Source organism: Cyprinodon tularosa, unplaced genomic scaffold (assembly GCF_016077235.1).
Source record: "Cyprinodon tularosa strain WSP-4 unplaced genomic scaffold, ASM1607723v1 ctg726, whole genome shotgun sequence".
NCBI classification, from domain to species: Eukaryota; Metazoa; Chordata; class Actinopteri; order Cyprinodontiformes; family Cyprinodontidae; genus Cyprinodon; species Cyprinodon tularosa.
Window position 1 is genome coordinate 158,928 of NW_024039481.1, and position 23,985 is coordinate 182,912.

Genomic DNA, 23,985 nt, shown 5'->3' on the forward strand with positions numbered 1-23,985 from the left:
CCTCAGATTAAATCTTATCTTCTAATCATCATCAAGTGCATTGCATTGTCCTCACCTCTGCACTGCCCCAGTACCAGATCGCCTTGATGACGCTGTGATTGGCCAGAGCCACTGTGAGCAGCTCCGGATTACCTGTGATGATGTTTACCAGACCTGCCAGCAGGTCTGAGGACTGGAGAACCTGGCGAGGAGGAAGAACAAAGAAACGACTCATTTAAAGTTCATCAACTCAGGAAAAGTGCTTCTAAGGTCAGATCTTGAAGGTTATGAAACAAAGATGAGAACTTCTGGGTCCATTTCATCCCATTTTACTTATCAAAGGGAAATAATAATAATAATAATCGGCCAATACCGATATTTATGTCAATATATTGTGCAAATCCTTATTTTTTAACTTAACTGGAGATATCCATGTTATTTGACTTTTATTAATATATATTCAGCATTTCATAAATTTTATTTTTGATTCTAGTTTTCAATAATGAATGTGCCATCATATTTAATTTCAATATTTTTTTGCCATCCTGCAGCATTGATTAGTTCCATCTAGGGGTGTAAATAAAAATCGTTTTGTATTGATGCATTGATCTAACAGTTGACAGTTCGATGCATCGACACGTCCGCAAGAGTATCGATTCATGTTTTTTTTTTTTTTTTCCTCCTCCGGTCTATTTTTATCCATTTTCTCCTGGGCATAATTCTCCTCCCGTGCTGCGGTGGCGCTAAACCTATTTTGCCCTCCTACCTCGCTTCCTGGTTATACTCCTGCAGCAGTGTGTTGCAGTTAGCTTGACACAGAAATTTTTGATTTATGCTCAATATTGAAGCGTGGTCTGCGCTATGTTATTCCACGCCACGACGCCAGAGGGCCAATCAGGAGCTAGCTGTGGGTCTAGATACGAGTTTAGTCCGACAACAGATGGACATGGGGGTGAAAAAGAGCGGAGATCCAGGGTCCCAGCGTTCTGGCGCAACTCGCTCTTCTAGCGTGTCAAACTTCACAAGTTGTTTTCCGCAATTTCGGTCATAAAAACAAAAAAAGCCGGCCTCCTGTCTGCGGCACTGTGTGCGGTCAGCTACAATTTGGGAGAGGAGCAGCGGAGCGTCTGTGGAGGGGGCGGGGACGTCTGGAGCCGAGGTATTGAATTGCACTGATTTTGTGCAGTATTTTTAATGCAAAGCCTTTCAGAATCTTTTTTTGTAGGTTTTAGTAGGAATAGGTGGAGTAAAACTTTCCTACTTCTGTTATTTGCTGTTGTTTCTCAAATAAAATGCATAACGATATTACAGCTTTCATTGATTTATTTCAAATTTGAAACATTGTCTAGCCTGTAAGGGGAAAAAAATTGAACCAATTAATCGAATCGAATCGTGGTGTTTTCTTGAGTAATCGTTGGGTCAGGAAATCGATACTGAATCGAATCGCCATGATGGGTGTGATTTACACCTCTCGTTCCACCTGCAGAGACGTCTTTTCTTAAACATTATTTTACTGTTATTTCTGTTTCCATTCCCTCTCTCTGTACCAATGCCTCTTTTTGGACAATAAATACTGCAGATATTTTTGCTAATCAGTGTGTGTCTCACTTTCAAAAGAGTTTTAAATAGAAAAATGCAAAAACCACGACTGCAGTTGAGTTTCAGATTTAGAAAATCAGTTTGAAAATGGTAAATGTTCATGTTTGCATGTCCTCCACCCATGAAAAACCCATGAAGTTTGGTCATTAGAATAAGATCTGCATGTTGATGCATAAAACTGTTTGCAGACACTGTCTGCTGGACTGCAAAAGCAAATTAATTTGCACCTTCTTTGAAGATTTGCTCTCCAAAAACAAAAATCCATATTAAGACAGAGTGTAATTATAGTATATAAGTACAAAGAACATAATAGATGAGCTGATTGAAATGAGCAGAGCGGGGTGGTGATGGTGGTGTGGGTTAGTTTTCTATCACAGCTGCTAAAGTCCAATTAGTTCCTCCTTTACCTGAATGAAAGCCAAGGCGGGGAGTGGAAACCTTTGACTGGGAACCATGACGACAGCGTTGCCAGTGGCAATAGCTGCCCCTAGAACCGTTACCATGGAGAGGAGGGGATATTTGTCAGGTAGGATGATCCCAACGACTCCCAGGGCTTCAGGGAAGGAAAGGGCCGCACCGGACTGCGGCATTGGCTGTGGAAGAGAGGAAGGTGGTGAGGCAGAGGAGTGCAACGCTGCTGGCTCCTGTTTGTTTCTCTGAAGAGCTTTACAGCTGGACCTAAACCTCTAAACGCCTCACCAGGGATCCACCTTGAAGTTTATCACAGTAAGCCGCCCAAACGTTGAGCCTGGCGACGCTGAGCTCCACCTCTTTATCAGCTTCCTCCACTGAAACGCCCAGCTGGGTGCTGACTGACGCAGAAACGTCCTTCTTCTTGGATTCTAAGCCTTTGGCCAGAGAGTAGAGGGACTGAGCGCGTGCAGACGGACTCTTCTTCATCCAGCTAAAGGGCAAAAAGACGTTAAGACGAATATCAGTACGCTTTGATGTTAACACATGGGTCAGTGGGATGAAAACGTTTCTAATGTGGATTTAAATACTGAAAAATGGAGAGCTTTTGAATTTTGCCTAATTTTTTTCCCATTACAGCCACACAAAAAACCCTAAAAATATTGTTTTTTTTTTATTTCATGGACAAACACAGTGATGCTGAAGGGAAAAATGAAAACTTTTATGATTTAGTTTATTATTTTGGTATGGATACAACAAATCCCCTTCAACAGTCCACTAATTAGCAAATTAATTAAATTCTCTGATTCATCGTCTCTCTGTGCTCAAAGATTACATTTCTAATATAAAAGGTTTGATTGATGGTTCTGTTTAGATCTCATCTTCTTTAATAGCAGTTAGTAAACAACCTTCAGGTACATCAGCACCACCGACTGGTACGAAGCGTTACGGCTTTATGACGGCTTCTTCATTCACACTTTTGAAATTGTGATTTTTATCTGTAAATCTGATTCCTACTCGCAAATTTGGACTTCATACTTGATAATTTATACATTGAATATTTAAATTTGTGTTCTATAAGTGAAAATTTGTATTTTGTACAAAATAAAATGCAACTTTGTGATCTGTATCCGTAGCTTGTTGATTCACATCTATAAGTTTGTGAATTGAAAGTGGAAATTTGTGATCTGAATTGTTGTATTATTTTAATTAAATTCAGTTTATTTAATTTCTATAGCACCAATTCACAACACATGTCATCTCAAGGAAGTTTATAGATACAATTCAACCAGATCATACAGTCATTGATTCAAAGTTTTCTGTCTAAGGAAAACAAGTTAATTGCATTTTGATCAATTCTAACATCTAAACTCTGACACGATCTGATGTCACGGATCTTAAAAGGAACAAATCTTAAATGTATTCCTATATATTGACTTGTGCTTGAAAATTCAGCGCATTCTTTTTATTTTAGCCTGCACATAAATCCTTAAATCAAATATTCATTCAATCTTGGATTTAGGTCTTGATTAGACTGGAAAATCCAAGCAGTAGTTGAACATTGGAATCAATCACTGTAGTTTGATCTTTTTCGCAGGGAAACGGCAATAAAAACTGTCTCTAGATGCTGAAAGCAGGTAGAAACAAACCCAATAAACCTGCACCTGGACTAAGGGTAGGAAGTGGCTTAGAGGAGGGTGCTGTCCAAACTCACGTCCATCATGGACAACACCTCTCACCCCCTGCACCAGACTGTAGAGGAGCTGAGCAGCTCCTTTAGTCAAAGACTTAGAAACCCTGTCTGTAAGAAGGAGCGCTACCGCAGGTCATTCATTCCTGCTGCCACCAGACTCTATAATACTGCACTATAACCACAATAACTCCTGTAAAAATCACTGTGCAGCTATATTATAGTTTTTATTTATTGACTGTGCAATATGCTGACTGTGCAATATATGTGAATGTAATAGTAATGACGTCCAAACCCTATAAGGGCTTGACATAAGCACTTTGTGTGGCCGCCATCTTGATGGCCTCTTTTACCGCTGCTCAGACTACTGCCTATGACTACCGCGTACTGTTCTCCCTCTCAGCCTGATTAATTTGATTTATTTCACCTTAACTTGATTTCAACCATGGTAAACCGTTGCTGTATTATGGGCTGTAACAGCGCAACACATGATCGCCATGGGAAAAACATAGAAAATGGGTTAGCTTTACACCGCTTTCCTGCCTGTAGGCGCAACCACGGAGACCAAGTGTCAGAGATAAAGAGTCGTCGGCTAGCTTGGATTGCGGCTGTAAGACGGCCGAACATAACTTTCCACAGTATCCCAATGTCATTGAGAGTGTGTTCCCTGCATTTTCATTCTGGTAAGTTAAAGATGCACGGTTTTATTTATAGCCTACAGTGTTTCTTTCCTTCAAAGTTGAGATCTTTTACGGGGAAATAATAAAAACGGCAGCGGGAAAAGGCTCAAATACGTGAGAAACCCGGAGGGTTGGCAGTTAACGTTACCAACTACACCTTTGAAACACATAGCAGCTAGTTAAAAGTACATTACATGCGTGAGTGGTTGTTAGCATTAGCGGTTAGCAGTTACTAAACTAGCAGATTCCAGAGCCCGTCTGAGCACAGCTTACCTTCGTACGGATTACTAAGTTCCCACTGTTTGCTGGCTTTATGATCTGCAGCTCCTGAACCCATCCTTTCATGAACTTCACATGAGACTCCAAGGACTTGTAGCTTCGGAACTGTTTTGAAGTATAGGCGCTCACTCATCGGTGCTCCACTCATTGTTTGGAACTTCATATGGATCCAAATATGCTGATTTTGTCAACATACCGGTTCCTGGCTTCTCTATTAAATGTGTCCCGGTAAATTCCAGATCCTTTTCGGGATTTTAACATATTTTTTCTCTCTACTTCTACGTCTCTTCTTTCAACAACAACGTTGTATCAGAGCTATGTTTACGTTCGCGTAGCCCTCAATATGGCCGCCACGTCCCACAAGGCAACGCGGATCCCGAGCCCTATACCACTACCTCACCGTTGTTCCTTACCTACTACACTTTATGATACAAGTACACTTGCACCTTAATCCTTATTTATCTTGATTTACTGTATATATATTGTTTATTCTTAATGCACCTTTTTCCTTCTTGTTTGCACCTTTAATTACTGTGCAAATATGTGACCAGTGAATTTCTCCGCTGTGAGATCAATAAAGCTCATCTAATCTAATCTAACCTGATTCCAAATCTCCGACTTAGAGGGTTGATAAAAAAACGCCACCATTTTCAAAATGTAGTGAAACAATCTTTAAAACCCTGAAGAACTTTCTCAGGGCTCAGCATTTAACCAACTGTGTTGTTCTATCATAAAATCTGCTCCAGTTTGTGTTTTTTAAGGGGAAAAGTAAATAAGATTGAAGGCGATATTGTTACCAGCTGTTGATGATTAATCTGCACTTTGATCAGAGACGGCATGACTCGGCAAAAACAGCCTTATCTGGATCACATTGACCTTTGGTTGAGTCACAAGGACGACAAAAAGAAGAAAAACATGAGGGTTTTTCTCTGAACTTGGAAAGATCCCTTTAATGAACTCTAGCTATTGCTTAAAACATATTTTAGTGTAAATTGAAAATGTTTCTGCCTCCCAAACTTTAACTACAAGTGAAAAAAGTATTTAGTCAGTCAGCTACTGAAGCTCTCCTTCTCAGAGAGATCTGTCATTTTTACAAGGCCAGACTTCAGCTATAAAGAATATATCTCTTAAATGATGGTGGAAAATAAGACTTGTAACCTCTTCTTTAGGACGCTCTTCTTTCCTTCACTCTTTACCTGTATTAATCCCACCTGTTTGAACTTATCTCTATAAAAGACACCTGATCACTGCCTCAAACAGACTCCAAACTCAACCCATGGCCGACACCAAAGAGCTGTGGAAGAAGAAAACTTTAGACTTTCAACAGGCTGGATCTACAATAGTCTGGCAGGTTGGTGAGATTAAACCAGCCGTGGGAGTGAGGCGTGTCTCCCAGGTAAAGCTAGCACATGTCCAGGCCCGTCTGAAGCTTACCAGAAAACAAATGGTTGATCCAGAAGAACATCACATTGTCAGATGGAACCATAATAGAACATTAACTCATCGTGTGACGAGAAAGAAGAATGCTGAGTTCTATCACAGGGAACACCGTACCAACTGTGAAGCATGGGGGAGGAAACATCATGCTTTGGGACTGTTTTTCTGCAAAAGGGAGAGGACAACTGATCCATGTTAAGGGAAGAATAAATGGAGCCAGAAACGAAGAGATTTTAAGCCCAAACTTCTCATCAGTGGGAGAATTGAAGATGAGACATGGCCGATGTTCTGTCAGATGAACAGACCCAGTCAGACCAGCAGACCCAGAGTCAATGCCTGTTTATCCCTTTAGTTTTATCCAAAAAATACACTTTAAACTACCTCAACGGGCGTGTATCCCTTTAGTCATGTACAAAAAACTATTTAATTACTTACTTTTTGGGTGTTTTCTTAAAGCATATGGCGATCGCACCTTAAATTGTTTTTTTGTTCATGACTAAAGGGATACACGCCCGTCGAGGTAGTTTAAAGTCTATTTTACATACAAAACTAAAGGGATAAATGCAAACCTGACAGCTTGCTCATGCGTTTTGACTAAGGGTATGCTGGTCTGATGGGGTATGCTGGTCTGACAGAACACCGGGTCTTCCAGCAGTCTTCCGGCTTAAACCGGGCTTATACTGTGCGATTATTTTGCCCTTTTCGGGGTGACTTTCCAGTCGTGCGAGAATTTTTCGATCGGCCCGACTTTCAGCCTGATCGTGTATCGTGTAGTGTACGGGGGGTAACAAGGGGTGATCAGCCTCTCACGACAAGGAATCGTAAAGTCTGGAGAAAATCAAACATGTTTGATTTTCAGTCAAACGTGGTTGGCAAATCGTTCAGTGGGCAAACAAGGATTCTTCTTCTGCTTCGTCTCAGACGAAAACACAGAAGAATGGCAGAGGTGCGAGTGAAATGGAGTTCTTTCAGTAAAATTGACAGACCCTAGTAGCCACATTTGCTCAGCCATGTCTATGTCCAAATACGTTGTCTCCTTTTAGGGCTTTCAGCACAAAATTGCACAAATTGCCAAGGCGTTACGTAAGAGTGAAACGCACTGATGTAACGCGCAGACGTACAGTGTGAGCAAGTAGATCGCATCAGAGCGTCGGGTCGCAAAGTATGAGAACAAACATCCTGAGCTGTGAAGTCACACTGTATGTCGAACCACAGTTTATGGCCGGCTTCAGGTAACAAAGAAGGGGCTCCTAAAAACATTCCAGGGTCCTGGAGCCGCCTAGCTAACCTCCAGACCTCAAGCCCATAGAAAATGAATAAATGTTAAGTTTTAAATATGTTTCCGTTTGTTTTAATGGAAAAATACTTAAATCTAATCCAATCCAATTTCTTAAAAAGTGCAATTTTTCTTAAATTAAGCAGCAAAGTGAGACACTTTTCCAATGGAATAAGAAATAACTAATTGCATTGTTTTATTTCAAAGGCATATTATCTGATTATCTTATTCTAAGAGTAAAATACTGATTCTATCAGGAGATCTTCTTATTTAGACTTAGACTTCCTTTATTGTCATTGCACAAAAAAACACAAGGTGAATCTTGACAACGAAATGTCGATTACTTGGCTACCAGTGAGCTAAGACCTTATTCCTGCACAATAATTATGTTATTATATAATATATTATGTTTATAACTAAGAGCTAGCTATATACAGGGTATAGAAGTATATATATACATATATATTGCACTGAGTTATTGAAGAAGTAACATCAATAAATATTGCAATGACTTATTGCTAAACGAAACAATAAATTGAATACAAAACTAAACTAAAGTGCGTGTATTGTCCATCTCCATGGGGGGTGGTTTTAGTTTGTGGACAGTCTGATGGCCAGGGGGAAGAAGCTGTTCAGTAGTCTGGTCTTTCTGGTCATTCTGCAGAAGATGCTGCGGAACTTTCTGCTGGACGCCAGGGGGGAAAACAGTCCATGGTTGGGGTGGGTGGGGTCGGAGAGGATCTGGTGAGCCAGGATAGGCAGCGCCTGTCCGCGATGTTCTTGATGCAGGTGAGCGGCGCCCCCGTGATCTTCTCCCCTGTCCTCACCACCCTCAGTAGAGACTTCCAGTCAGAGGCCCTGCAGCTCCCAGACCAGATGGAGATGTCAGCAGGCTCTCCATGGTCCCTCTGTAGAAGGTCTGAAGGATGGGGGGCGGGAGGGATGCTCTCTTCATCCGACGCAGGACGTGCAGAAGAAGGAGATGTTGGGTGACCAGCTGAGGTTGTCAGTGATGTGCACCCCCAGGAACTTGATGCTGCTGACGACCTACACAGCTGACGGGTGTGTGGGTGGGTCTGGATTTCCTGAAGTCGATGAAAATCTTTTTGGTCTTTTTGACGTTCAGGATCAGGCTGTTCCCTGCGGATGACACCCACCCTACTGTGGTGTAATCTTCCTACTTCAGGATGAGGTTGGACCTGAGGCGCGGACGGCAGTCGAGGGTCATCAGGGCGCACAGCAGGGGGCTCAGGACACAGCCCTGGGGGGTGCCGATGTTCAGGGTAATGACGTCGGAGGTGTTGTTCCCCACTCTGACAGCCTGGTTTCTGTCAGTGAAGAAGTCCAGCAGCCAGTTGCAGAGGGGGGGAGGGGTTTATTCCTAAGGGGCCCAGTTTGCCTACCAGGTCCTGGGGGATGATGGTGTTGAATGCTGAGCTGAAGTCCAGGAACAGCATCCGGACGTGGGTGTTCTTCTCCTCCAGGTGCTCCAGGCTCAGGTGGAGAGCAGTGGAGACTGCATCCTCCACACTGCGCTTGGACTGGTTTGCAAACTGGAACGGGTCGTTTGATGGGGGGAGCGTGGAGATAATGTGGTCTATTTACTTACTCAAATTAAGGTTAAATGTATTTTTTTAAAGAAATTTTCACTTACGTTTAGATAGTTTTTGCAGTGCTGCAGTTTTACACCATAAATGCTTTAGACCAGAGGTCTTCAATGTTTTCCAGGCCAGGGACCCCCAAACTGATGGCGAGATGGAGCCAGGACCCCCTAATTATATACATTGTATTAAAATTGAGTTCTATCAAACTGGTCCTATAGTCACTCTATTACAGATAGTCATGTAACGAAAGTATTTTCTCCCTGGGATTATTAAAGTATTTCTGATTCCTGGTTGATGGGACAGGTGTTGTGAATGAAACGGTGCCCAGCTTGAAAGAGCTCCTGTGTGTCGCTGAATGTGTGAATTGATGACTGAAAGACATCTTCTGCCTCCATTTATCTGTTTACTACAGTGTGTTGAATTCATGTTAATGTGGATTTGAAGACATTTCAATTAGTGGAAACAATTGCAAGGGTAAGTATAAAAAAAAGTCCAATCAACCAAAATGTTTGCAGTACCTCTGTGAACCCCCTGTTGAAGACCTCCGCTTTAGAGGACAGTAGCATCTGATTAAACAGATCTGGTCTGATTGACTGGGAACTCTTTAAATAGAGACATTTTTCTAACTTTCTTTCCATCAGCTGCTAATAAAAACTGTTCATTCCTTCACTAATAAGCAGCACCTCTTTTATTTTTCTCTACAGCAGTGCTTTTGTGCATCTATGTGTGAATCTCACCCAGGCTGAGCTTTTATCGCAGCCTCCACCGCGTTCCGGACATCTTTGCGGCCTCCATCAGGACAAAAGCCCAACACATTACCGCCCCCTGGTGCCTGGACAGCCACACTGCAGCCCGACACCGATTTACAGGCTTTACCGCCAACAAACTGCAGGAAGGACTGAGGCATACTATGACAAAGAGAAGAAGAGATACAGCATGAGCAGATATTTAGAAGCCTGTTTAATCTAAACCTCAGAGAGCATTAAAAACCGACCTGTGGTCGTCTGGGATCACAGCCTGGGTTGGTTCTGTTCCAAACTTTGAGTAGTCCATAGAAACAGGAGACGAGCGAGGAAGGACAGGAGACCAGGAAGGTCGCAGAAACTGATAGAGACCCTGCATAAAATCAGTGATGTAAATATGAAGCTTTAGGAGCTTCACCATTGATCAGATCAATGAGGGTTTTATAAAAAGAGTTAATTGGAAGATAGTTGGAGATAAAAATAGAGAAACCCTGGAAGAAAAACCTGTTAAAAGGCCACAGATTGAGACTTCCCTCAGCAAAAGATATAAAAAGTTATGCTACGTTCAGACTGCAAGCTGCAGGAGCAGCAAAAACGCTACATCCTGCTTCATTTTTTATGCTTCTACAAGTTTAGTTCTGACGCGCGGCTGAAGCATCTTTGCTGCTCTGGCTGCAAGGTTTAAAAGTGGGTCTGATGTGCGTTGGGCGGAGCTACCCTATCCTTCTTTGCCTGTAACAATGGCGGAGGAAATCAAGAGAGGTGCTTGGCTTATTTTAATGAATAATGCTACGTTCAGACCGCAGGCGCTGGAAGCAGCAAAAAAGCTTCTGCTGCTTCATTTTTATGGTTGTTCACATTAAGGTCAGATGTGCGTCAAGTGCATCTTTGATGCTCCTGAAGCGCGTCCAGTAAAGTGTGTCCAGATGCGTCTGATGCTCCTGCTGCTCCTGTGTTCAATGGCAGAGAGCGGCTTTGCTATATTTGCTGTGATCAGTGGGTAAAAAGTAGTTTAAAAATGTTTTTATAGAGGTCACAGAATGCAAAACTGAGTTTCCATTGTCATAGAAGAATAACGATAGTTCAGTGGGTGAAATGGACGTACAGAGAAGCTCTGATGGTGGTCAGAGGGCTCGGTGACGCCAGTGTACGGCAGCCCAGCCTCTGTCAGTGAGCCCCAGGGCAGCTGTGGCTACAATGTAGCTTGCCACCATCAGTGTGTGAGTGTGTGTGTGAATGGGTGAATGAATGTAGTGTAAAGCATTTTGGTCAAGTCTCCTCAAGTGAAAAAGGGCGCTATGTAAGTACATGCCATTTACCAGTTACCATTCAAACCCCATCCACACCTCCTTTCTATGCAAATCTCACAATTCTAAACCTCCATCATAAAAAGTAAGAATCCAAACAAAGCCCCGAATTGATGTCATTTCGCGATGTTGCCTTATTTGGCCGGTAATTTTGTCACGCTGCTGCGCCGCTGACTGGACCAGATCGAACTGAACTGAGCGACGAACCAGACGCGGTGACGGTATGCTTCCCCCCGCCTGCCTTACAAAGGGGAAGCATGGTAAGGTAGACCCAGTGTCCAGGCTACCGTCATTGGGTTGGGTTCGGTCGCGCCGTCCCCCCCTGGCTCCCTGCCCCCCTCAGCCCCGGAGCTCCTTCTTTCTCATCGCCCGGCTTGCCACAGGTTTGCCTGCTGTGTCTAAAAGTAGCAGCAGCAGCAACCCAGACTGACAGCAGCTCAATTGATCATTTGTAACACCTGCAGCCTGGTCCCGGACGCATGGAGGGCTTTACGATGTTAACAGGAGAAACAGCACAAGTGATGTTTAGACACTGTTGTCAGACAGCATGTGGTAATTTATAAATGTTTTAAAATCAGCTTGGGTCCGGATTAACCAGCAGGTGGGTCCAGATCCGACCCTGGTCTGCTAATCTGTGACCTCTGCTTTAAAGGATTCCTCATTAACAACTCAAAGCAATACTCTGTGCATTGCTTTTTACGAGTAGATGATATAACATGATAACGCGACACTGTCCCTTTAAGTCTGCTGATCGTACCCAGTTTAGGCAAAAAAAAAAAAGTAAAGTAAACGTTATCAGGAGGAAGCCTTAGACTACACTGCTTTATTTTACAGGAACTTATACATATGGTTCTTAGGTGTTTTTTAATAAAAAAATACTTAATACCTTTATTTTCATGTATGAATATCTTCTTACATAAATATTATGAATTGATTTCACCTCCAGGTGCAGCTGAATTATTCTAAAACCAAACGATGGCGAGGAGAGCAAAGATCCAAACCCACCTCCTGTCCCCCATCAGTGCAGGTGCCGCTGTCTTTGTGGCCGCAGACTGGAAGGCAGGGATCGGAGACGCAGCTGGAATTCACCCACACCAAGCCCACCGACAGACTGCGGGGAAACGTCAGTCAGTGGGTCAGTTAACGGTACGTTTCAGGAACATAACTAGAATCTGCTTTGATGCGGACCTCTTAGCTGTCTCCAGAGCCAGTGTCAGGTCTTCAGTCCAGATCGATGCTGCATGGCCGTGAGGACTGTGGTTCCCTGAACAAAAAAAGAGCAAGATTGATCTAATTTGTTTAAAAAAATTTATTAATTCAATAAAACAACAATAAAATCAATGCAGGAAGCCAAGCACCTGTTACAGGTTCAATGGCACAACTTTTGTTTACCCAAAGCCACAGCTTCTGTGTTGCTCCTGAAAGTCAGGAGAGGCAGCAAAGGTCCAGGAGGCGGGCTGACCACGTAGGGAGAGGATGGGGCCGCCCCACAAAGCACCGTTGGAGGGTACTGGGTTACAGAAGGACCGGCACTGCAGGGCTGGATCAACTGAGATCAGAGAAACAGGAAGGCAGACATTAAAATTGGTCATTTATCAAGGGGGCGGGATTGTTGTGGTGGAAGGTTTGTCGGAAGCATCTTGCTAACCAGTTAGCAACTTAGTGCTAATAGGTCCCCAACGGGAAATTCCATTGGGACCAAGTAGCTCTAAATTGGTGACTTAGAAACGACACTGTCAAGGAACGCTATGGACAGAGGAAACATGCAAGAGGAGGAGAGTTTAGTGTCGGAGGACGTGGATGAGTCTCCTCCATCATCCATTTTTTATTTAGAGGAGGAAAGCGGGGACGAAGATGTTGTGGAAGAGGACGCCAGAGCGGCAGAAGCTTGGTTTGGTGTAGAAGGCTTACAGCCGTAGATGTTTGAGCCCTTGCCTCACAACGCTGCCAGTTCTGTTAGCTCTACGCCTGCTGAAGACACAGACGTCCATACCCGTGAACACTGGGACGGAACTCAATGGGAAAAGAAATGATTCTAATTTCCTATTTTAACCTTTGCGTATATTAGCTGCGACATATGAATCAAGATGCTACGACCGAAAAAATTTGATTTAAGGATGACCGTTGATATGATTGGCCGAATTTAGGTGTATAAGATAATGAAGAAAAGCATAGATTTTAAGAGTGGATTTTTATTTTTTAAATAGAAGTTGGGACAATATGGTCCGATAAAAAGTACATTTATATACATGTTTAAGCCAGAATGATTTGCATTTAAATATAATTTCTCTACCATTTTAAGAGGTGAGATTTTCTAAAAAGACAGTTTACTTTCTATGGTTGGTTCAACCTCAAAGAAACGGGTCTGCAGGCGAAAAGCAGAGAATCTACAGGAGCATAAAAGCAAGAGACCGCAGAGAAGGAGCATGAGCTGATGGCTCAGATACATATGAGGTAGGGGGGCAACGGTTTATGAAAACCGTCCGAACCGTTCGGTTCGACTGCCTCGGTTCGGTTCGCGTGTGTTTCGTTCGGTTCATGCGCTGCTCCTTTTTCTCATAGGCGAAGCGTTTACACTCCAGAGCAGAAGGTGGCGGTACTGCTACCAAAGCCAACCACCAGTAGTAAACAAGAAGAAGCAGCAACGCTGCTTAGCAGGGGAAAAAAATCAGTTGTTGTGGAGAATTGTGTGGGTATGGCGAGTGGGAAAGAACAGGAGTTGGAAGACGCGCCAGCAGCACTTTATAGGTCTGCTGTATGGGACCACTTTGCATTTAGAGTGACCTACGATGACGGCGGAAAGAAAGTTGTTGATAAAAGTGCAACAGTGTGCAAGCATTGTGCAACACGTTTTGTTTATGCTAACAGCAACATGACCAACATGTCATGCTAACAATCAACATATATCGAACCAAACCGAAAACCGTGACCACGAAACCGTGAACCGAACCGAACCGTGGATTTTGTGAACCGTTCCACCTCTAATATGAGGCAATGGTGTCTCACTTCATAATTAAAAAAACTAGCTTAAAGTTCGCACAGATGAAAATGAACTACCTCACGTTCATAGTTCACTGTTTCAAAAATTTATTAAATGTACACAAACCTATAAATTAAGTAGTTCAAGTTAATTTGGTAAACTAAGCCACAATCCACAATAGAACCTCATATTTCACCCTTTGATGTGTGACTGTAATATATAGAAAGACAAGGGAAACACTGGATGCAGTCAAGATATACTGGATGTGAAGTGAAGCCTTTATTTAGCCAAATTACACAGGACTTCAGAAACATAAAGGAATAGTAAGGTTCTGCTGATCTATATTAAAATCTACATCAAAAAGGATTTCTTACGTTCCTCATTCAGTAGCAGATATTTACTAAGTTAGCTTGGATGCTTTAAATCAATGTGTCGCTTTAAATTTGAAGTGGTCGTGACGGACGTGTTTGTTAAGTACTTACTTTGTTAGTTCATAAAACTCTGCCAAGCACACTGCTAAACTGGGATCAGAATTCCAGAAGATGAGTCTGAATCAGCAGACTAGTACTAGTGTAATAAGTGCGGTAAAACCTGATGTTATCCAATGAAAAGTGTCGTCTTAAATTGAACCTGGGCTGTGTGTGTCACACATTATTCTCAGAGTGAACGTCGCTCTCGTTCACGTTCATTACTTCAAAACTGATCTGTTCAGTTAACCGTTCACCAAAAATATGAACGTATTCATATTATGATTGTTCCTTATGTTCCTAGCAGGGCACTTCACTCTCAATCTGCAGCTTCAGCAGATCTTTTAGTTATCAGGCTCCTCTCCTGTGGAACCAACTACCAGTTTTAGTCCGTGAGGCAGACACCCTGTCTACTTTTAACGCTAGACTTAAAACTTTCCTTTTTGATAAAGCTTATAGTTAGAGTGGCTCAGGTTATCCTGAGCTATCTCTATAGTTATGCTGCTATAGGCTTAGACTGCTGGAGGACATAGGGACCCCTATTTCATCAATATGCTTCATTCAGTCTCTATCTCTCACTCCATCCTGGAGAGAAACATCAGCTGTGCTGCTTCCATCAACACCCTTGTTTATAGATGTTGGAGTTTGGCCTGTTTTCCAGTGTAGTCCTGTTTCTCTGACTGTGACTAACTGGATGTGCTCTCTTTATCCTCTGACATGGGAGCTGGCTCGGAGCTCGTCTGCCTGGCTGTGTGTTTCCTGGATGGGGCCGCCTTTTACAGCTGCCTTTTGTATCTCTGCTTCTGTCTCCTTGAACCCCAGTCGGCCTCAGCAGATGGCCGCTCATATTGAGCCTGGTTCTGCTGGAGGTTTCTTCCTGTTAAGAAAGGGAGTTTTTCCTCTCCACCTACGCTACAAGCATGCTTAGTGTGAGGGATTGCATTCAAGTCAATGAGTCGATGCAATCAACTGGTTTTCCTTAGATAGAAAACTTTGAATCAGTTTAACTGTATGATCGGGTTGAACTGAAAAGTGACTTGAGATGACATGTGTTGTGAATTGGCTTCCCCAAAGTTTCCTTTTAATGTAGCTCACCGTGGCCCCCTGCTGCTGGGCCTCCTTTACTGCAGCATCCACCAGGACCCTGTCCCCTTCGCTGTTCAGAGGAACACACTTCATGCTCGCCATTCGCAGCTTAAGCCGGGCCGCCAGGCTTTCCGCCACGCTCTCCTGCACACACAGCACCCAGTGGACCTGACGGCAGAGTGAAGAAGAAGAATACTTTTAAAAAGTGTTGGATCCTCTGAGGATAGATAAAGGTGCAGCCATTCCACCTCCTTCTTCTTCTTGAAGGCAATCTGTATGACTTCGTCCACAGCGCTGTCGATGTCAGCAGACTCAAAAATGATAAATGGGCAGGTGGCGCCGATGCACTGGGAGACGGACACGGGAACGCCCGTCCCTGCTGCAGCCTTACACAGAGTCAGCCCATCCTGAGAGGGAGAGTGTGCAAAGATCAGCGGCAGAAACATTTTAGATGCTAACTACATGCTGACACACACCTGCTTGTTTCCAGTGTAAGTGATGTAGCTCACGCTGGCATTCTGGGACACTTTGGCCCCCAGTGTGACATCACTTCCTGTTAAAATGTTGAGAGTCCCAGCAGGAAGTCCTGCTCCAGAAAAAAGCTGAGCCAGGAGGAGTACAGGAGGGGCGGCACTCCGACCCGGAACAACGATCACAGAGTTACCTGGAAAAAACATGTTAAAACGGTTCAAACCGCTTCATCTTGTTTTACAGTTTTTAAGTCATAAACATAAATTTTTATTTATTTTATTATCATTGTATAGGATGGATTAATGCAAAGCATTTTAGGTTTTGAAACAGGATCCTCACAGCATGACACTGCCACTGCCATGCATAAAGGAATGCCTGGGATTATTTGTGGGAAGATGTAGGAATAACTTTACCAAACTGTAAGGTTAGCACAGACATTTAAAAAAAGTAAATGCAGTTAATCTTGTTCCATTGTTGTTGCAAATAAAGAACATATTTTGTAAATGGCAATTTAAAAGGAACCCAGAAATGAAATTTAAAAAAATATTTTAATCCAAAACAGGTTTACATTTTTTTTGTCTTTAACTGATCATATATTTTAGTTTTCGTTTTTTATAGTTTAATATGTTGGATTTTCTTTTCTTCAAATTTCTATTTTTCCAGAGTTCTCTAAACTCTAAACTGTTACATGAATCATATCCTCTTCCCTTTAAGCCAAACACAAACACTCACATCATCTCTAATGTTTCTGCTATTTTCAAATTACTGTTTAGGTGTGTATTAGTTATTATTCTCCAGGTGCACAGTTTGATATTGTTAAAACACTTTACAGTTCAGTATTATTTTTTTTTTTACTCTTTACTATTATGTTATCTTTTATACACTCTTCTAAGGTCCACATTTGTGTGACTTTTTTTCAAATTTATAATCTATTTGCTGCCTTAAACACCAGAATTCCCCCATTGTGGTCGAATAAAGGGATTTTCAATTCTATTCTATTCTATGATGTGCTAAATTCATGCTATTAAAGTAAAATTCATCAAAGTTTATGGCTGTGTGTTTTACCCATGGCCACTGCTGGCAGGACTTTGAGCATCAGGGAGTAAAGCGAGCAGTCATCAGAAGAGACGACTACCACAACACCTAGAAGACAAAAAAAACAATGACAGAAATCTATACACACACACACGCATTTAAAAACGTAAAAAAAAACAATCCATTGGACTTTGTTTCCAAGTTTGAAGATGTTTCGCTTCCCATCCAGGAAGCTTTTTGAACTCAAAATTCAATTCAATTCAATTCAGTTTATTTCTATAGCGCCAAATTCACAACACATGTCATCTCAAGGCACTTTACAGTTCAACCAGATCATACAGTCAAATTGATACAAAGTTTTCTATCTAAGGAAAACCAGTTGATTGCATTGACTCATTGACTCAAATACAATCCCCCACACTAAGCATGCTTGTAGCGACAGTGGAGAGGAAAAACTCCCTTTTAACAGGAAGAAACCTCCAGCAGAACCAGGCTCAGTGTGAGCGGCCATCTGCCGAGGCCGACTGGGATTCAAGGAGACAGAAGCAGAGATACAAAAAGCAGCTGTAAAAGGCGGCCCCGTCCAGGAAACACACAGCCAGGCAGACGAGCTCCAAGGCAGCTCCCATGCCAGAGGACGAAGAGAGCACATCCACTCAGTCACGGTCAGAGAAACAGGACCACACTGGAAAACAGGCCGATCTCCAACATCTATAAACAAGGGTGTTGATGGAAGCAGCACAGCTGATGTTTCTTTCCAGGATGACGTCACAGCCAAACAGGAACAGACGAGGCAAAGCTACTCTGAGGAAAAGCAGAGAGAGCAAAAGGTTAGAGATTGAACTAACAGATTCTGCAGAATAGGAGAACAGAGAGAGAATGAAGCAGAATGATGAAATGGGGGTCCCTATGTCCTCCAGCAGTCTAAGCCTATAGCAGCATAACTATAGAGATAGCTCAGGATAACCTGAGCCACTCTAACTATAAGCTTTATCAAAAAGGAAAGTTTTAAGCCTAGCCTTAAAAGTAGACAGGGTGTCTGCCTCGCAGAATAAAACTGGTAGTTGGTTCCACAGGAGAGGAGCCTGATAACTAAAAGATCTGCCTCCCATTCTACTTTTAGAAATTCTAGGAACCATTAGTAAACCTGCAGATTGAGAGCGAAGTGCTCTGTTAGGAACATAAGGAACAATCAGATCTCTGATATAAGATGGAGCTTGGCCATTTAAGGCTTTATATGTGAGAAGGAGGATTTTAAATTCTATTCTTGATTTAACAGGAAGCCAATGAAGAGAAGCCAGGATAGGCGAGATGTGATCTCTCTTTTTAATTTTCATTAGAACTCTGGCTGCAGCATTTTGGATCAGCTGAAGGCTTTTAACTACAGTTTGTGGACTTCCTGATAGTAAAGAATTACAATAGTCCAGCCTTGAAGTAACAAATGCATGGACTAGTTTCTCAGCATCACCCCTGGACAGGATATTTCTAATTTTTGCAATGTTCCTCAGATGAAAGAAGGAAATTCTAGAAACCTCTTTGATATGGGATTTAAATGACAGGTCCTGATCAAAAATAACACCAAGATTTTTTACTTTATTATCTGAAATCAGTTTAATCCCATCCAAATGAAGTGACTGGCTAATCAGTTTCTTTTTCAGAGACTGTCAGGAAAATGTCAGGAATAGCGTTGAGTTCCAAGCTTTATAGACTGGACCAAAGCCTTGTTTTGGCTTAGAAACATGCAAATATAACCTGACGAGCGTTTCTATAGACAGGTATAGACATGTGCCGTTTCTCAATATGTGAACTTGTGCGTTCTCATGTGCTCATGAAACATTATCATCCTCAGCCCTGGTACTGTTCCAATTCACATGAACAGCAGACCAAGAAAGGACAAAGTCCCCTGATGTTGTTCTCATCCCTCCTCATTTACCCAGCATGCATCACAGCAGACTTGTCCATTTTTGAAATTGACAGCTGTCCCAGTATTAGGGGTGTAAATAATAATCGTTTTGTATCGATGCATCGATCCAACAGCCGACGATCCGATGCATCGACACGCCTGCAAGAGAATCGATTCATGTTTTTTTTTTCCTCCGGTCTATTTTTATCCATTTTCTCCTGGGTGTAATTCTCCCTCCTGTGCTGCGGTGCCGCTAAACCTATTTTGCCCTCCTACCGTGCTTCCTGGTTATACTCTTACAGCAGTGTGTTGCAGTGAGCTTGCCACAGACTTTTTTAAATTATGCTCCATATTGAAGCGTGGTCTGTGCTACACACTGTGGGTCTAGATACGGCCGAGGAAGTGGGGGTGAGTTTAGTCCGACGACGGAGAGACATGAGGACCAAAAAGAGCGGAGATCCAGGTGGAAAAATGGTCCCAGCGTTCTCGCGCATCTCGCTCTTCTAGTGCGTCAAACTTCACGAGTTGTTTTCCACAATTTCGGTCATAAAAACAAAACAAGCCGGCCTCCTGTCTGCGGCACTGTCTGCGGTCAGCTACAATCTGGTGTAGGAGCAGCGGAGCGTCTCTCAAGGGGGTGGTGACGTCTGGAGCCGATTGTATTGCATTGCACTGATTATGTGGAGTATTTTTTTATGCAACTTTTCTACTTCTGTTATCTGCTGTTGTTTCTCAAAAAAAATGCATAACGATATTACAGCTTTCATTGATTTATTTCAAATTTGAAACATTGTTTAGCCCGTAAGGTGTAAAAAAAAAAAATTAACCAATTAATCGAACCGAATCGTATCGTGGTGTATTCTTGAGTATCGAAAATAATCGAATCGTTGGGTCAGAAAATAGATACTGAATCGAATCGCCATGATGGATGTGATTTACACCCTTACCCAGCATGCACTGCGGCAGCAGCAGCTTTCAATGGAGCGCTCACATAGCTCAGAGTATTAAGTTAAAGTTTACTTTTCTGTTGCTGTTGTTCAATTAAAGTACGTTTTGAGGCGAGAATATTATACTTTAAAGGATCACTTGCTCTGATGGCGATTTTTTTTGTTTTATTTGGCAAAATGTTCATTTAATTTGTGTTTATCTGACTGTGTTCATTATTATTCCCCCACTAAATGAAAAAAGTAATAATTTTCTATTATCTAGTGACTATAAATAACAGGTGAAATGCAGCTCCAGACAAGCCGGCATGTGGTGATGTCATCAGTACGCTTCTGTTCCAACTGACCCATATTTATGCTGCATGCTCCCGTTCTCCCAGAGGCCAGACTTTCCTGTGTTCTTCACAAGAACAACAAAAGAAGCCAAGTGACTCCCATTCCAAAAGGGTGGACCCGTTCGTCCGTTTCAATTTGCATGTTTTCTAAGCTAAAAACAAGGCTTTTTTGGGCTACTGTATAAGAGCCTCGAACATTTTAAATTGAAAAAGCTTCCTGGATGGGAAGCGAAATGCCTTCAAACTTGGAAACAAAGTCCAGTGTTTTTTTTTTACTTCTTTTTCACTGACTATGACCTGGATGACTGAGAATTTTCCCCAGTATACTTCACACACACACAACAAACTGCCCTTTCCAGCGAGGCCTGCTTGCTGTTTTCTTACCCACAGATGTCCAGCTGGGGATGAGCGTATCTCTGAGCTGAGCCCAGCTGCTGTAGTACTGCAGCAGTCTGACCAGGACTGAGGGCGAGCAGGACGCCTCGCTCAGAGCGCACAGCTCTGACAAACACTGACCATGCAGCCCCAGGACACCTACCAGCCTGGTGAAGGTGGACGGAAAGCATCCAGGTGAATGACTGAACCTAAAGGCCGCAGGGCGGCTCCAGGAGAGCTGGAAGGTAAACTAGCCCAACCTGAGCAACACTTTGGATCTCTGGGAACACGTCAGGCCGCTCCACGACGTGTAGCCGCTGGCAGCAGAGGAAGCACATTGGGAAATATCTTCGTCTTCGGCGCAGACGATGCTGCACAGCTTAGCTCCTGGAAAAATGAGGACAAATAGGAAAGATGGTATGAAGCGCACCAATCATTCCATTTTCTATCCATTCTAAATTTCATTCTGATTTTTTATTAAATGTTTTGGTTTTGTTAAAATTGTGTAACATATTATATTGTAAATTTAATTATGTAAATGGAGCGGGGAAAAGAAAAAAAGATATATTTTGTTTATGTTGTGACTTGGCGCTATAGAAATAAACTGAATTGAATTCCCAAACACTTCAGACTCTAATTGCTGAAAAACAGCAAAGCAACAGACCTGTGAACAGACCTAAAAATACATCATCACCTAATTACGGCAGTGTAGGTTTATTTTTTACATTCAAAGTGGAGTCATTACATTTGTTTTTACATTTGTTTTTACATTTTCTTAAACAACATATAATATTTTATTCCCTTATATTGTAATTAATCATTAATACATAAAAAAACATATGTAATTATTTTGTTGTATGGTTAATTTTTATTGAGATATTCAGGTTTATTTATTTCCTGATAAATGTCGGCCATCCATATGCTTTAGGAATCATTGTGAAAACCAACCCTCCGACCCCCACTGGGGTCATGACCCCACTAAGGGTCGTTCATCAGCTAGCATGGGGCCTTGAGATCCACTACAAAAATTGAAATTAACAATAAACTTTTCGAATTAAAGTGCTTAAAGATATGAAATGATCCCTAAAAAAATAGAAAAAGAAAAGATTTGGTTGCTGATGCTGTTTGTTCTATTATTAGACCTCTGGTTAGTTTATTTGGTAGATATTTTAAAAGAAGCAGGAATAAAAACAAATTAAAAATTATGGTTAGTTGTCAATTAATGATTTCTTGCATTAATATTTTTTTTTCCATCCATTTAATTGATCACTGATTCTTGAAACTTTGGCAAAAACATGTCCCCCTAAGTGTCAATTATATTGGAAATAAATAACTTTTTTATAAATAAAAAGAATAAAGGTTATAATCAGGGGGTCATTTGCACATAAATAAGGTTATTTTAAATGAATGTAATGATTATATGTTGGCCCATTGCCTACAAAATCAGTTGTGCTTGGATAGGAAATAATCATTTCAAACTGGTTAAGAAAACAAAAAGTAATTATTGAATTTAATAACATCTTTACCCAATGAAAGAGTACATTGTAATATGTATTTAAAATAAAATTTCATGCATTTCTGTGCCCTCATGAAAACACGCTGGCCCCCTCCTGGCCCCCTGGTACATTTGGTCTAGAACCGCCACTGGCATTGACGACTGAAAGACATCTTCAGCCTCCATTGATCTGTTTACTACAGTGTGTTGAAATCATGTTAATGTGGATTTAAAGACATTTCAATTAGTGGAAACAATTGCAGGGGAAATATATATAAAAAAAAAAAACTCTAATCAACCAAAACTTTTTGGTTGATGCAGTACCTCCATGGACCCCCTCCACGTTAACAGATAACTTGCATCCTGAGTCAGAAGCTCTAAAGTTTGGGAACCTCTGGGTTAGACTGATGTGTTTGTGGATCTAAATGTTTCTTATGTAGAACAATCAGTTAGCAGAGAAGCAGCGCTCACCTTTGGAATCAGACAGGGAGATATTCTGCCTTCCTGCTGGGCGGACAAACTTCCCATCCATGAATAAACCCAGGGAACGGGAATGATGATCTAGCCACGCCTGATGGAGAAGAGGAACAGGAAGAAATCAGAGGAGACAATCAAAGCATCACGCATCAACAACCATAAAACAGCAGCCAGTCTTCCTGAGAAACAGGCCTGAATGTATTTCATAGGGCCGCAACTAACAAGTGTTTTGCTAATTAATTAATCTGCTGATTATTTTTTTTATTGATTAATAAATCACATAGTAAAAGGTTATTTTTTACAGAGTTAAACCAGAGGAAACTAAAACTTTTCCACTTGTTGGGTTCTGGATAGAGCATATATGAAATATGTTTTTAATCTTAAATGCAACATTTTTATTTATTTATTTTGTACAATTCTTGTATAAGCCCTGGGATGGACTGGCGACCTGTCCAGGGTTCACCCCGCCTCTCGCCCGTAGACAGCTGGAGATGATGCAGCAAAATATGCTCTTTGGAAACAGGACAGAACCCAAGGTTTATACAGGAATGAGTAACTCTAGTTTAATGCCTGTTAATGCTCTTAGATATAATTTTTATGCCATAAACAAGTACCCAAGATGCTCATATATATATATATATATATATATATATATATATATATATATATATATATATAGCAGCTTTTCTCTGTCTTGAGCTTCTTTTCCAAACATACGGTTTTATGATCAACCAGAAGCATTTCTGCGAAAATATATATAATATATCTGACGAAACCACTTTTACAATCTTTTATAATCACATTTAATTAATTTTAATGCAAATTAAGGCCTTGATTTGAAAAAAATATTATTGAATGACTTTCAATGATTTTTAATGACCTGCGGAAACCCTGGAACCACATCATCATACATCCTACACTGTACCAAACAGCTGACAGGACAAACTGGATCAGATATCAATCCTCTTCTGTTAGAGAACAGCTCAATCACTTCTAGCTAAAGGCTACATGCCTGAAGCTAAATAACTGCCTGAGTAACACTATTCTGGGATTATTTTCATCCCTAATCTGAACGGATGAAGGTACATCAAAGGTTGATTTCAGAAGGAGATGAAGAAAAAAAAGAATCTACTTTGTTTTCCACCTCATCATCATCATCATCATCATCATCATCATTTCCAGTCGAACGTTTGCACCCATGGAAATGAGAAACACTCAGAGTTTAACAGGAACAGGTCAGGCTGTACAGACGTAACAATTATTGACAGACGTCAGAGCAAAGTCCAGAGCTCCACATTCAGCAGCACTTTTTTTTAGATATTTTTTCTGTGTTCTTTCCAAATGATAAAAAATATGCAAACAACGGTTAAAGTTGAGAACTGTTGGTTCTTCACTTTCAGTTCTCCTTGCAA

General features: G+C 41.6%; 1 protein-coding gene across 1 annotated transcript in view; it reads right to left on the minus strand.

Moving 5' to 3' along the window:
• aldh16a1 (aldehyde dehydrogenase 16 family, member A1) overlaps positions 1 to 23,985 on the minus strand; it is a 28,280-nt gene that overhangs the window by 405 nt on the left and 3,890 nt on the right. The window contains exons 2-16 of the mRNA XM_038269244.1: positions 22,568 to 22,667; positions 20,862 to 20,988; positions 20,611 to 20,768; positions 17,075 to 17,152; positions 16,015 to 16,202; positions 15,787 to 15,945; positions 15,548 to 15,706; positions 12,398 to 12,554; positions 12,194 to 12,269; positions 12,011 to 12,116; positions 9,950 to 10,071; positions 9,693 to 9,863; positions 2,278 to 2,482; positions 1,986 to 2,171; positions 56 to 181 (exon numbers count right to left, since the gene is read on the minus strand). Coding sequence (XP_038125172.1) covers positions 56 to 181; positions 1,986 to 2,171; positions 2,278 to 2,482; positions 9,693 to 9,863; positions 9,950 to 10,071; positions 12,011 to 12,116; positions 12,194 to 12,269; positions 12,398 to 12,554; positions 15,548 to 15,706; positions 15,787 to 15,945; positions 16,015 to 16,202; positions 17,075 to 17,152; positions 20,611 to 20,768; positions 20,862 to 20,988; positions 22,568 to 22,667 — 2,118 coding nt within the window. The remainder of the gene's footprint in view (positions 1 to 55; positions 182 to 1,985; positions 2,172 to 2,277; positions 2,483 to 9,692; positions 9,864 to 9,949; positions 10,072 to 12,010; positions 12,117 to 12,193; positions 12,270 to 12,397; positions 12,555 to 15,547; positions 15,707 to 15,786; positions 15,946 to 16,014; positions 16,203 to 17,074; positions 17,153 to 20,610; positions 20,769 to 20,861; positions 20,989 to 22,567; positions 22,668 to 23,985) is intronic.